General features: G+C 36.8%; 1 protein-coding gene across 1 annotated transcript in view; it reads left to right on the top strand.

Annotated features, from left to right (window-relative positions):
* LRP1B (LDL receptor related protein 1B) overlaps positions 1-15,317 on the top strand; it is a 610,286-nt gene that overhangs the window by 244,274 nt on the left and 350,695 nt on the right. Inside the window, exon 3 of the mRNA XM_056496787.1 lies at positions 12,829-12,966. Coding sequence (XP_056352762.1) covers positions 12,829-12,966 — 138 coding nt within the window. The remainder of the gene's footprint in view (positions 1-12,828; positions 12,967-15,317) is intronic.

The following is a 15,317-nucleotide window of genomic DNA, read 5'->3' as shown; positions in this document are numbered from 1 at the left end:
GTGTTAGCACAAGACAGTAAAAAAAAAAATTTTAGACAGAAACTCCACTTTCATTCTGACAAAGTGCCATGTTCTAAGGTATAGAATATTATATATAAAACAAGCATAATATATATCTTCTTTATAAACCATTTTGACACTTTCTTGGGTTTGATATTTGAAAACATTACAACTATTCACCTGAATACAGGTTTAAATCTCGAGTCTTGACAGTTAAAGCCCAATATTGGAGGAAATAGTCTTAACAGCAATCATCAGTCCAGCCCAGTACACTCTGTTGCAATTATCTGGAAATCTTTCCATCACTAGTCCTACTGTGGAAGAGAGGAAATACTTTCCATAAACTGGTTTTTATGCCTGTTAAAAGTATAAGCATATCTTCATTTTGATCTTAAACACACTGATTTTTCCTAATAATTAGTTTATTACCATAAACTAAAAACTGTGTATATATATATGTTGTGTTTGTTCTGTCTATTTTACTTGGTAATTTTATAACCATTTAATAAATTTATATGGAAGAAGTTTGATTTTAGTTCATAATGTCATAACAAAGGTTTTTTTTTTAAGATTGTTGTTTTTTTAATACTGATTTAAGTTATATACAGGATTTTAATAAGGGCTTGGATTAATTTAAAGATTTTTTTTTTTTTAATAAAATGAAAGGGCATTTTCTTATCTTGGAGTATAATTTTTAAAGATTGTTCAGTCACACACACCTCTCTTCCAGACCTTGATGAGTATCAATAAAGGCTGGATTTCTTGGTAAACACTCTCTGAAGCTCCCCATGATGGCAGTGATTTCCTTAGTCAGAAATGATGAATCTCATGGCTCAGCAGCACTATTTTTATGAAGACAGGAGAGACTGAAGATTGAGACCACAGAATAATTTTTTGGCATTATAAGTTGTAAAAAAATCGTGCCAGATATGGTAAAAATGGAAAGTTGAATGTGATTTTGGTTGTTGTCTTCCAGCATTTTGGGTGTTTTCATTCATTTCCCTCTGTCTCTGTCAAAGTCCCCACAATTCTGGACTTCCATTAGTCGAGTCCTCTGAAGTGTTCAGCTCTTCTAGGACATGGTGGAAAGCTTAAAATACACTATAGGCAGGGAAAATCGAAATGCTCAGCTCTGAGAAGTTGTGCATTGGTGATGAAGGGAAAAATGTCTCTGTGCCTCTCCCTGGAGAGCAGAACTCAGCAGGCAAATAATACTTTTAACCCCAATGTATTCTCTCTGTACTTCACATGAAATTGTTTTTCTTCTTCAGACTGGCCAGGCTTAATGCCTCAGTCCCCTTCACTTGATTTTTGGAGGATTCTGCTACAAGCCAGACATAGGTTCCTGGAAATTCTAGTGTTCTGGACTGTTCTATTAGTGGTAAAATACCCATTTCTGTTTCAAACATCATCATACAGAATTGAACTGAAAAAGACATTTTAAAGCATTGCTTCAGACACACCCTGAGCACTCCAGCTCTTTGCAATTTGCAGAAAGCTCCAGGAGTTGCTGGCCAGGTGGGTAAGGATGTCTCAAGTGCTCATGTTCCATTTTGGAGGTGGTCCAGCCTCAAGACCTGCTTTAGAGGGAACAGAGCTGAAGGAGCTGGACATTTCCTCATGAATTTCATTAGTACTTGCCCAATAATGGGGGAAGATCTGCCTTGAAAGGGCTGAAATACACCCTGACAGGTTCTTTGTCTGCTTCCACCCTGCTGCCATCAGGAGGCATTGGGGTTTTGTGTAGGGAAACTGATACAGCCAGGACTGAATCCCATTAAATAATGCCTCTTTAGAATTATTCTAAGAGCACAAAAATGAGCAGGGAAGGCTGTTTAATTTTTTACTGGTAAACATGTGAAACTAATTTTCTCTCTGAACTTTAGTACATATTACACTACAAAGCCTTTTAGAAGTCTCTAAGAACTATTAATCTAACATTTCCTGTAAGCAATACTGGATTCTTTTACCAGTTGTTCTAATTTGTTGCCCATCTGAGGTTTAGTTCTCCTATTTTCAACCCTAAGGAAGGGAAGATACATAGATGTTGTCAGAAATGGAAATTTTACTGTGATATACACACTAACATATTTTTCATTACAAATGAAAGAAATTCCAGGTCACTTTATAGTTATGGACCAATAATCAAATAGGACCCACAACACAAAGTCCTGCCATTTTTATCTTTTTGACATTCTGTAAATTCCAACAAAGCTGATTAAATCTTTTATAGTGCTATATTTTTTACTTAGAGCAATTGAAATTGGTTTTCATCCTTTCAGTGTATGACTAGGTAAGAAAGAACAAGTAAAACACTTACTTTAATTGGATGTAATTTATATGTCTGTGTACAAAATAAAAATGGACAAGTTTATGATTGCAAACTGCCTAGTTTAGTTTAAAAATGCACAATAACTATTTCTAAGTTTCTGTGTCAAAACTGAATTAAGCATATAGGATAATCTTTAACATGAATAAGTAATACAGATTTAACTTTTTTTTTTTTTTTTTTTTAATACTCAAATACTTATTGCTGGCCTTCAAAGCTAACTTTTCACGTGGTTATAAAGCACAGCATTTTAATGGTAAAATTTTACCCCAAAATCATAAATAAAACATGCTTGTTGATACTGACGTCATCTCCTGAAAAGTCTTAATGTACTGCAAATAAGATGAAAACTTCATGTTTTGCTGTTTAAAGTAAGAAGTTAAAATACCAATGCATGTTTTAGTCCTTTCTTGCTTTTAAAAATGTCCAAATTTCACCCAACCCTGTGAAACTTCGTGTTATTTAGGGCTTGTTTGTGTGTTTGAATTCCAGAACTGCTGATGGAAAAGTGAGCTTGGTAAATTCCTTCTCAGTCCCTGACAATTCTGAGGTTGTGTGGGAGTGCATAAATGTTCATAAGATGCCAGCCTTGGGTTTCCATCAGAATTTCCAGAGCTTGGTATTGCCATGATCCACTAAAAATCTTACAAGAGGATCTTATTTGAATACAATTTCTGAGTCTAATGAAGGGCTGAGCTGGAACATGATGGGGAGGTGTGTTCAGAGATGGATGGTGTGTGTAAATGTGGCCACACACTTTTACAGTGTCAAACAGACCTGGGGTGCTGCAGAACTTCATGTCCCATGTGGCTGCTGCATCCAACTGTTCTATTGCACAATTACCCTGCTTTATAAAGAACATTTGTAAGCACTTTCCCAGTGATATTTCTACACTTTGGCTATGTAAACATCTATAATGTGAGTGTTGATGTGTTACATACTGCTGGGGTTGGGTGCTTTAATTGTTTAGGTAATTAACACTTGTTTAGTTCACCTCATGCCATTTTCTCAGTGATACCCCAGTGGCAGCCACTTCTGTGCCACGCACAGACATCAAGGCTTTACAGCAGTTGGCACAAGGCAGCCTTGAGATGTGTGACACTAATTAAATCAAAATCTCCAAATTAAAAATAGGTTCCTTATAACTAATGAGGAGTGACCATCTACATGAGACAATATTCATTTTTTACTTCATTGATCATAAATTACTGCTGCGGTGTGTTGTAGTAAATCACCAAAAAATCCATTAGCAAAGCTTTTCTGTCCCTGCAAGTACAAAGAATATTAATTATTTTTGCTTCCTGAGAATAAACTTTTCTTTTTCCTTCTCCTCTTCATTGATAAATATTTGCAAAGTCATTCCTTAAAAATAACCAGGAAATATAAATTTCTAATGATTTTGCTTATGTTGGTGCATACAAGGACCTCACTTTATATCTGACACATCCTGCATGCAAGATCATAGTAAATATGTGGATTAGGGTTTTTAATGTTTAGGGTCTGTGGCAAAGAGCAGAAATTCTCTCATCTCTATGGGAAGTTTTGCTGTGCAAACTGAAGCTGTGGTCATTGAACAAGATATAAAAATATTAAAATGCATTGATGCATAACTGTATTATGTTGGACCATTGCAATGGAAGATTATAATGATGAAAATTGTTTTATTGTTGTTTTTAATCAAAAAAGCTACTGCCACACTGAGCTTTGCAAGACTAGACAGAGGTTTGATTTTTAAGAAAAATTCATACTAGATGTGTTCTCTTGTAGATTCTTCATTCTTGCTTCCAAGCACAAACCAGTTTTCTCTACAGATAAATATCGTAATTATGTTTCCTGACTGCAAAGAGGGGCTTTTTGATAGCTTTTGTGAGATAATGCTTTATCTTCCATACTGTCTAATATTGCAAGACTACATCTTTTCATTTAAGGCAATTTTAAATGAAAATTTTAAGGTGAAAGGTGAAATTTAGGAATATTTGATCAATATCAGAGGTCTAAAAACTATGCAAGACATGTTTCTAATATGTGCATTCACAGTTCCAGGTTATTACAAAATGGGGAATGGGAAAGGTGAGGTACCATTTTAATGTGGTAGTAGGTCATATGTGCATATGAAGCAGTAGAAAAAAGGTTTTGATTTAAACAAAATGGCAAAAATGAGGATTTTTATTTACTCATTATTTATTTAATTTAATAGATTTATTTATTACTGTAGTAAAGGCTGAATTTTTATTACGTGTTCCATAGGAATGAAAATGTCTTTTTTGTATAGAGGTGCAATCCTGCTGACAATAAGTGTAGACATCCCAACCTCATCAATTCTCTGAATATATAATGTTCACTGACATCAAAAAAAAATGCAAACTTGTTTTGGATTTTAGGTCCTTGTTAGTTCCTCGGTAAAGTAAATTTAGGTGTTTATGTTACCCTCTTCCCTGAACTTAATTTTCATTCTGGTACAGTGTTTCAGTCTTTGAGCACTATATATTTATTAATTAATTTATTAAATTGATCTCCTGACACCAAGGGAATGAATGTTGGAACTCCCCAGGCTACACTAGTCTCAGTTGCTCTTTACTTTTCTTTGCCATCACTTGTTCCTTGTATTTTTTTGTTTTCATTTTTGTTTTGGTTTTTTTTGTTTTTTTTTTATTTGTTTATTTTTTGTTTATTTTTTGTTTCTTTTTTTTTTTTTTTTTTTTTTTTTTTTTTTGTTGTTGTTGTTGTTGTTGTTGTAACTACACAGGCTGCAAAACAGTGGGGTTAGGTGAGGTTTGGTGTTCCAGTTGTGGCTATGGATTTCACTGATCACCCTTGATTGAACCTTGATTGAACCAAAAAAAAAAAAAAAAAAATCCATTTTGCCATTGTATTTATTTCAGAAATTGAATAAATAATAAATGTTTGAATACATTTAGAGCTGTTCAGTGAAAAAATACTCCAGTCTTGTTGAACTGTTACATTAGATGGAGATTGGCTGAGGAGGTGATATTTTCTCCCTTTGCTAGGTGAATTTTCTAGTTTGAGATAATTTAGGGATACAAAATATCCAACTTCATATAGGAATATAGATGGACTTTGCTGTTAATGAGCTGATTTTACTATTATCAATACCTGCATGGCTTTTACAGCTTTAGTGGCAACATTAATGTTATATGGAAACCACACTTAAGTCAGTTCTGGTCCCAGTTCTGGTGGCTGCTCTTGGCCTGACCACCCCAGGAGCTGTGCTCTGGCTCCAGCCCCATCCCAGCCTGTGACTGCCCAGAGGGATTTTTGGATAATGATTCAGCACTGAGCTAGTTTAGAAGGATTTCCTCCACCACTTTTTTCCTCTTCATCAGCTTTTGTGCAACCTTCAGCACAGCTTTTCCCCTGTCTCCAGTGGCCATCAGCTCCATTACAGGAGAAAGGATGAGTCCTGTGGCTCTGTTAATTATTTACATCTGTGCAGTGAAGATGAGCAAGTGTCTGACATGCAGAAAGCAGAGAGCAGGAAACAGAGCCAGAGGGGAAGTGTTTGCTGGAGATCCATCTCAAACAGAGCTGACAGAGCCTCATCATGGCTCTGTGCAAACAGTGCTCATGCTTTGAAATGAAGTATTTACAAAATTAAAGTTGTTGTGTAATATTAGATTTAGACTGTATTGCTGTTTGCTTTTGTCTGGTGTGTACAAATCCACACAGAGCAAAATGTGAGTGTAGAGCATTACTCTAAAAGTGTGATGCTCATAAAGCCAATATCCATATGATGTGTGTGAAGCTGGCAGTTCATTTGTGCACAGTTCTGGTGCCAAGAGTGTCACAGGAACACAGGAATGGGAGTTTGGTGAGCCACTGTGAGCCTTGTTAGGCTTTAGAGCCAGAAAACCTCCTGAGCTGTTTTGCCTGCTGTAATGCACAGAATTGGGAAGCACCCTTTGGAACTGAATTTTAATGTGGATTTTTTTTTTTTTAATTTATTTTTTTAAATTATGTGGTTTTGACTGACCAAATTCCATATCCCAGAATCATTTAGGTTTGAAAAGCCTGCTAAGATTATTGAATCCAGCATCACTGTGTTTACCACTAACCCACATCTCCTAAGGCCACATCATCTTTTTAATATCTCCAGGGATGGTGACCCCACTACTGCCCTGGGCAGCCTGTCCCAATGCCTGATCACCCTTTTGAGGCAGAATTTTTTCACAATAATCAATCTAAACCCCCCTCATGCAAATTGAGGCCAGTTCCTGTTGCCCTGTCAGACCCCACCTGGCTGTCCCCTCCTGTCAGGGAGCTGTGCAGAGCCAGAAGGTCCCACCTGAGGCTCCTTTTCTCCAGGCTGAGCCTCTTTCCAGCTCCCTCAGCTGTTCCTGGTGCTCCAGCCCCTTCCCCAGCTCCATTCCCTGCCCTGGACTCACTCCAGCCCCTCGAGGTGTATTGTGTGAGAAGCCCAAAGCTGAGCACAGCATCCAAGATGAGGTTTAGGCTGATGAGTGCAAGTCCTTGGGTGGGTTTGGGGATGTTTGGCTTGGGGAGCTGTTTTTCTGTGCAGAGCAGAAGGAGCTGATGCCATCCCCCATAAACAGTGAGGGCAGGGAGCAGACTCTTGTCACCAGGAGTGTGAGCCAGCACAGAAATCTGCTGTCACACTGTGGTAACTCAAAGGCATCTTCTGATTCCTGAAGTTTTTCATTTTTTCTTTTTTTTTTCTGTTTGTTTCAGCATTGGTTTTTACAGTCTTAACTCCTCCCTTAGCTTTGGTCATAAGCCATGGCTTTTGTGTGCTGTAGCTGCATTTGTTCACTTGCCAACTCACAAAGCCACTGGTTGCCACTGGATTGATTCTTTCTGGTGAGGTATTGTTTATTTTGGAGATCAAATGCTGTGTCTGCAGGTCAGAGTTTACACTTCTTTGTGCTGTTACAGCACAATACATCTGCTTTGCTCTTCAGTTATCCACATCCTGCTGTAAAAGTTTATTATTCTTCTTCTTACATGGGCAGCTGAATATCTGATTTAATTGAAGGTGACTTCAAATTTGTATTAATTATCAGTCTACATGGTTGAATCAAGCATATGGATAAAAGTAACTATGGATAAGGGGTTACTTGTGCTTCATAAATCCTTGCTAAATCTGAAATTCTTTCTTTGTATAATTATAAGATAGCACAGAGTAAAGATTTTAAGGCATTTCCATACATTTATTCCAGTGTTTCAAAGTCTTGGTATTAGAAATATGTCTCTAGTCTGTGTAAAAATTGACTTTATAAAGCAGTTGTGATACCATTAGATACCCTATGTGTTTACACTTATATTAACTCATAACAGAAATTAATACATAGTATTCAACCTCTTGTGAAAGTTGAAATATTTACCAAAAAAAACAAAACAAAACAAAACAAAAATATATAAAACCATCTACTTTTCTCATAAAAGCAATATCTTAATTAAAGTACAATATGTCTTGCCCTGGCAGAGTAAGAGACATTACTTTAAGATGCTGAGATTATAAGTTTTCTAAAATTTAAGCACTTTTGAAATCCCTGGTTTTGATAACAAACTGGGAAGAAAATAAATCTAAACCCCCACTTGTGTGATAACTATTCACAATTAAAATCATATCAGATATTTTATGTTTCTTTGGCCACATGTTGCATGTTGTTTCTTGTTGCCAAGAGCGATTTCAAAGAATAAAGTTTTGAAATAAATTCTTCAAACTTAAATGTTATATTCCACACTCTTGAGTCCACATTAGGAATGGTGTGCCAGGAGAGCTTTGGAAGAAATTAAAAGGGAGAAAAATCCTCACAATTTTTTATTAGTGTTTGACAAGCCACATACTCTTTTCTAATGTTTTCATTTAAGCCCATATTTACCCCAAATTTGTGTTGATTTTTCTTCTTTAAGATAGAATTGAATTCAAAGGCTGTGGAATAAAGTTTTGTTCAGGATAACTGCTCAGTGTGGAGAAGATTCATTCCAACAAGACACTTAGGAGAGCAGGAAGGATGTGCAAGTCACTGATGTACAACACAAATGACAATTTTGAGGATGTCTCACAGTTTGGTATAATTAGTTCTCATGGCTGAGGACAGCCCAGGATTAGAGCTGCTCAAAAAATTCTGGTCTGGAGGTAAATTGGATGCAGTGGTGTAAAAGGATGTACCACATTTGGCTGCCTTGTCTCTTGCTTAAAATTCCAACTACTTGCCTAAATTGTTCAAGGAGAAAACACTTTGTAAAAACAGTTGAGAGAGACAAAGGTGGAAAAATAAACACAGAAGTAGCAGCTTTGATGCTTTTTTTGGTAAGAGTTGTCAAACAGAAGCATCACTTATTGAATTTTCAATAAACATGTACGTATTACTGTAATTTAATAACTTCCTGTGAACCTTGAATTTGTGTTGTGCACTCAAGTACAGATGGAAATTTGCAAATATCTTTTCTTCATACTTTGCAACCCCCCTAAACTTAGTATGTAAATTGTACCTTAATTTATGTTAGATTAGAGACAATATTTCTCTAAGAGGATAATTTCTTCAGAAGAAGGAAATGTACATAATGAAATAATTTTCATTCATAATTTTTGCCAATTAACACTGGTATATCGCTTATGCTAATAGAAACAGTGGAAATAACCAGTTTGTGGAGTCTTAGTTGAAGTTTGAAATTTAGTAGAGCAGGAGCCTGAGCTGGGGCAGGCAGAGTTTTCATTAAGCACAAATTCACAGATGCCCTATGAGGAGTCAATGGTGAAATGTCCCTGCTGGTCTGACAGAGCCTGTAATGCTTTCTCATGGTGCTGCTTTAGTGTGAACCCAGAGCTCGTGGTGGATTCCTCCCCTTGTCCCCTTCTGGGGGACATCACAAGGGCTCCCTTAGCTCTTCCCAACCCTCCCAACCTAAGGGCACCTTCCCTGAAGGGGCTCGAGCTGGATTCCCTGTCACCTGCACAGGTATTGCCAAAACACTGCTCACTCTCCTCCCAGTGACTGTGACACAGTGTGACCAAATCAGAAATGGCTTTCCTAGGTGATTTGACAGCCAAAGAAATCTGGATCTGAAATGAATCTCTGTCTCTGGACACAGACAGGCTGTTTTCTGGAGGTTTAGGGAAAGCAGCAATAATCTGTCACCTGGCCATGGAACCATCACTGACCCTGACCCACCCCTATCCCAGGGCAGCACCCAGTGTCCAAACACCCTCCCCTAGGGCTGGGACATCCCTGCCTGCAGCCCTGGGGCTCCCCCATGGACCTGGCTCAGCTTCTGCAGCTCCTTTCCCATTCCTCAGCCATCTGTTCTGAGACAATTACTCACAAAGACAGTTGGATATTCTGCTGCCTGAGCTGACTCTCTTGAGCTGCTTGCATCCTCTTTGCCCTCCAAGCAGCATCCCAGGATGAATGTTTGAAATATCAAGATGTTGGATTACCATAATTGCAGCCAGTAGTTTTGACTATTTTTCCACCAACTGGCAAGGCTAGGAATTATTATGTCTTTTGAAGGGAAGAAAAGACACCATCCATCTTTTATATTCTTAGCATTCTTGCACTGATGTAAAATACACTGAGATTATTTTGAAGAAGAACACTTTTAAATTCCTTTTCCTGAAGTTCACTTGATAACACTGCCAGAAATGGCTGTCTGTTAAAGGGAGAGTGAAGAGGAGTAAACAAGATAAAAAGCAACTCTTTATTTGCATTAGACATCTCAGAAAGTGCAGCAGCTGGGAAGGATTCAGTGGGAGAAGGAAGTGCTGCTTCAAAGGCATCACAACATGCAGCTTGATTTGGCTTTTTAATATTTTTTAATTTTTTCTGTAGGGGTGGTAGAAATTGTGGGCAGGGAGGCCTGCTGTTTTATTTTACTTGCATTGATGATTGGGACTTATTACAATTCAGTTATTTTGCAGACAAAATAAGTCACAAAACTTGTATAAAACAGGACTCTTTGGGACTGAAGCTCATCTTCATTTTTAAGTTGTCTTCCCAAGAACCATGCTTGCAACAAGTCAAAGTACAAATGTATTTATCTTAATCACATGAATAAGGGAATCACTTCCAATCTTCTGCTTTCACAAGTGATGCACAAAATTTCTCTCAAAACCAAAACAATACTTCCTAGAGTGTTTTTCAGTGTCACATCCTATGTTTCTAGTCAAAGAAATCTAATTAGGAAGCTCCTCTATTAGTATTTTAAGTTAGAGAATATGTTTAAAATTGCACACTGTTTGTGTCCTGGAGGACTCTTGTGTTTTAAAAGCAAATAGCATCAAATAAAAAAAATATTATGGACAGGAACATGTCAGACTAGTCTATTAAAGGTTTAAATGTTAATAAGAGATTCCTTCTTTCACTCATTAAATTTAGGATATATGTAAATATGTTTATATAGTTTTGGTCACAGATCTCAAGTTTTCTGTTTGCTCAAGTATGAAAACCCTCTAGTTATATAAGGTTTGTAATAGTGCAGGTACCATGGCTCACGTGCTTCACGTGATGTAAGTATTTTTTTAAATTAATGTTCTCTGTTTTAGAAGAAAATACCTTTTTCACTCCTCACATTCTACACAGATACTCTTACACAAATAATAAGCAAGTTATTACTGGCAAATCAGAAAATTAGTTTGGTTTTGTTACATGTGAGGTGCCTTCAAGTAGAGATGCAGCTGAAACGGGAATCAAATCAAACCTTGTGGTTTTAAATGACCTACCTGACACTGAGCATTGGGCTGCTTTATTTATGTTCTTCCTTGGAAGGTCTGCAGGGTCAAAGCAATCCTGGAGGTTGCCAGGGGTTGTAGATACTGCAGGGAACTTCATGTGCAAGGGATGCTTTGTGGCATTAATGCCCTGCCTCCAGGGTACCAAAAGAGGGGTAAAATGCCTAAACCCCAAACTCTCTGGTTCTCTGTTTCTCATTACCATAATCATCAGATCCTGACATCTAGAATAAATTTTGATCAACTTTCAATGTTCTGTTGTTAGGTGAAAAATACAGGGAATATATATTCTTTGTGAAACTTTTTTTATCCTTCTACATTTGAATTTGGTATATTTAACCCAGAGCATGGTGAGAATAGTTTGTGTTTCATCCTGGGAGCACACAAATTGTTTGAGACAGGGTGCATTCATCCCCACAAGCATCACCTTTCCATCCCTAGAGGCAGAGTGCTGTGTCTCTGTTAATTAGGAATTCCTCAAGGTTGTCACTGGTGTCCCTCCCTGGGTGCAAGGTGTGGAGCTGGAAGGTCAGAGGAGGGAGCAGAGCACTGCATCCCACTTTCCTGCACAGGGGATCTGCCCTGTTAGGGGCTCCTGCTCTGCCAGGGGAAGGAGAGAACTGCCCTGTGCTGTTGGGGGTTTTCTAATTGGGACAAATTTTGTATATTAGATTTTTTATTTAATGGTCTGTGCTGAGAGGCATCTCCATTTGTTATAGAAGTTGTAGATTCCTCTCAAATGGTTTGTCAAGCTGACTCCAAGAGACAAGACCTGAGAAAGCTGAGATTTTCCAACTTATTAATTAGGGAACTTTCAGCTGCTGGCAGTGATTTCTGTCCTTCCTCCTGGAGTTAGTGTCTCAAAGGAGGTGAAATCAACTTGTACTTGAGTACTGTGAATCCAAGGATAGATTTCCCTAAAGGGCTGTTACAAGCTGCCAGTGTTCAGCACAGACCCAAGGCTCCAACACAGAAAATCAAGGAGGTTCAAGTTGTTTTCCTAAAAAATTTCCACCCTTTTGGTCTGTGAGTAGCTAATGATGTACATGTAAATTATGGTTCAACCTCTAACTGAACCAAGTCCTTCAGGCCTCTAAATGTTTTTTGCTGTGTTAAAAATCTCAGTCTTTATAATGTGGAATTGTGGAGGGAATTTTATCAGTCAGAACCCTTTCTAAGAGATAAACAAAAGTGATTCTCAAGAGTCCCTAAGCTCCCTCAAAACTCCCTGAACCAAACACTTGAGGGAAAAGGGGACAGAGATAAGTGATTGCAGCTGGGGTGGTATCCCAAAGGGAGCAATCACAGCATCCTTATCCTCCCCCTTCCATCCTGGACTGTGCAGTTTCTGAGGCAGTCTCTTGGGATGGAGCATGTTTCTCACATCTAATGCAGCCACAAATATGTGACATTTATATGTATTTTCATAAATATTTACAATTATTAGCATAGCACAACAGTAGAAGTAAATACTGGTATCTCTTGATATGACTCTTGATAGGATATTCACAGGACAGTGTAAAATCTTATGATGCTTTTTAGTGTCTGCAAAGCTTATTTTAGCAAGTGTAAAACACCTGTATTTTAGGAAGTAATCCTCTGAGCCATTGATTTGTAATTGCACTAATCATTTCTTGATGACTCTATGTGCCCTAGAATCTGCAAAATGAACAAAACCCTCCAAATGAGCTAATACATAGAGTGTTGCCCTTAGCTTTATATAGGAAACAAAGTGCAGAATTTTCTTTGCCTAAAAACATAAATGAGAAATTTTCCCTCTGTTCTTTAGGTCCTGAGGAATCAGATTTCAAGTGCAGCCCAAATTTCATCAGCTGCATTGGTACCAACAAATGCATCCACTTGTCCCAGCTCTGCAATGGGGTGTTCGACTGCTCCGATGGCTACGACGAAGGAGTTCATTGCAGGGGTGAGTGCAAATTGCTTTAACCTCTGATCTTCCACTGTATTTTCTTTTTTGAGTCCAAAGAGAACCAGAATTTACTCCTTGGGAGTACATATAGGTGTATGTGTGTGTGTGAATATGTGTAGAACAACCAAAAGCAAACTGATAGAAGCATATTTTAACATGTGTCATGTGTTTCAAGTTAATTTAAAAAAAATATTTTGTGTGAATGCAATGCAAGTAAAAAGCACACAGAGATTTTCAGATGTTTCCCTCATTAGTTACTAAGCTTATAGGATGGAAATTCTTCTATTAAAAGAAAGATGAGGAAACTCTTTACAGAGAAAAAGTTTGCCAGGATGATTTTTCTTTTCCTTATAACTTTGCTTTCAAAGCAAAAACAAAACAAAACAAACTAAATGAACCAAACAAGTAAAACAACAAAAAGAGAAAACTACTAAAAATATATCAAATGTGCTATTTGCTGCTTGCTTTATTTTATTTTATTTTTTTTAATTTATTTTTGCATGGAGGAGTTTTTTCATGAGGGTTTTATGCAAATAATCCACTGTTTAATAGCGTGGTCACCAAATTCTGACAATGAGAAATCTCAAATGTATATATCAGAAGGTCAACTATTTAATATCTCAGCTCTACTGAGATGACTTTTTGATGCCTGCATTGGGATTAGTTATAGGCCCAAATCTTGGATACCTTGAATCAGTTATTTTTAATCAGTAGATTTCCAGATGAATGATTGTTGATGATGCTCAACAGATCTAATGTTCCAAACCAGAAACTCAGAGACAAGTGCTGGGACTTCTGCTGCAATCCACTATGACAATATACAGTGAAATATACAATTAATGGTAGAGTTCAGAAAGTTAAATTAGAATTTAAAATTTCATGTGGACATATTTTCAGAGCTGTCAGAGTAAAATCTAAGCCCACACCAAAAATAAGATGTATGGGGGAAAAAAATTAAAATTAGAAAAAAAAAAGTCATCTGGAATTAATCAGTACAATACTGCTGACTTCACAAAAGTACAAATAGATATTTTTATATAACCAGGTGAGGATACAGGCTGTCATAAAATATATGAAAATTCTTATTCACAGTGATAGGAATATATTTTTTTTTCTTGAAGGCTCAGCTGTTTTATATTCCTTGTTCAATGAGCATTACACAAAATCAAAATTTGTGTCAGCATATCAGGTTTAACACTGGGCCCAAAAAATTACCCAGAAGTTAAACTGGCCAAAGCTGGGCTATACTGAAACTTTCTGAAGTTTTTCAGAGAAAAGCATTGATTCATTAAGTTGTCTTTAAATTTATATCTGTCAATATTTCATAGTTTTTTTGTAAATTACCCTGGATTAAATGTCAGAGGATTAAAAATTTCCAGTGCTGAATAATTTTTATAACTGTCTTATATTTTTATTGTATTTTAAGTCTTTAAACCACGAGATTAATGGAATCAGAAAAAAAATATATAGACTAAAAGTAAAATCCTAAACTAGTGGCAATGAAATATGTTTGCTTTTCTTACTGTACATGTGTCCTGTATTTTGGAATGTGATAGCACATAAAATACCCAATCTTTATCCATGTCCTTTTATTTTATGCTCAAATACACTTTGTAAGGTTCATGTTGATTCCCACTCATTTCTTTATTATCATAAACGAATATGAAAGCTGCCCATTGGAAAAATTAATGTCTACTTTAATAAATCACCATAGAATTTAGTAAAACATTCTAAATAAGTATTTTTGCTAGACCACACAGAACACCTACATAATGAAGTGTCACAGTACATCCTCATCTAGGAAATGGTTAACAACTCATTAATATTGATTTTTGTGGCAGTTCCATATTTTTACTTGCTTATTGGGGGCAGAATTGAAATTGTCAGTGAACACATAGAAAACCATAATATTACATTATGATCCTGCAGTTAGTCACAAACAACTGCCACTAAAGTGTCATTGTGTTACATTCCTGTGTATCAACTATTGGATCCGAGTTCCTTATAGCTGTAATTATTCTCTCTCTCTCTCTCTGTTTATATCTGTTCATCAGAAAAGTGTTTGGGTAACCTTTGAGTCATTCCTCATTACTTTCTGAGTCTTGAACACACAAGTCATAGGTTGAACTCATTTATGTGGCCAAAAGTTCCTTCAGAAATCCGGCCAAATAATCAGCTATTTCTTTATATTACTCACAAGAGTGGCATTATCAATTCTGCTGTAATTAACAGTGTTCATGTGAAATTTGTGATCGAGGAAGGCAACAGCAATTTCCAATATTGAATTGCAAAGAGCCCAGCTGGTCACAGATCTGTTAAAATAATCTCTTGCTGGGGCCACTGATTGT

Source organism: Oenanthe melanoleuca, chromosome 7 (genome assembly GCF_029582105.1).
Source record: "Oenanthe melanoleuca isolate GR-GAL-2019-014 chromosome 7, OMel1.0, whole genome shotgun sequence".
Classification (NCBI taxonomy): domain Eukaryota; kingdom Metazoa; phylum Chordata; class Aves; order Passeriformes; family Muscicapidae; genus Oenanthe; species Oenanthe melanoleuca.
This window is presented reverse-complemented; position numbering and strand designations above follow the sequence as displayed.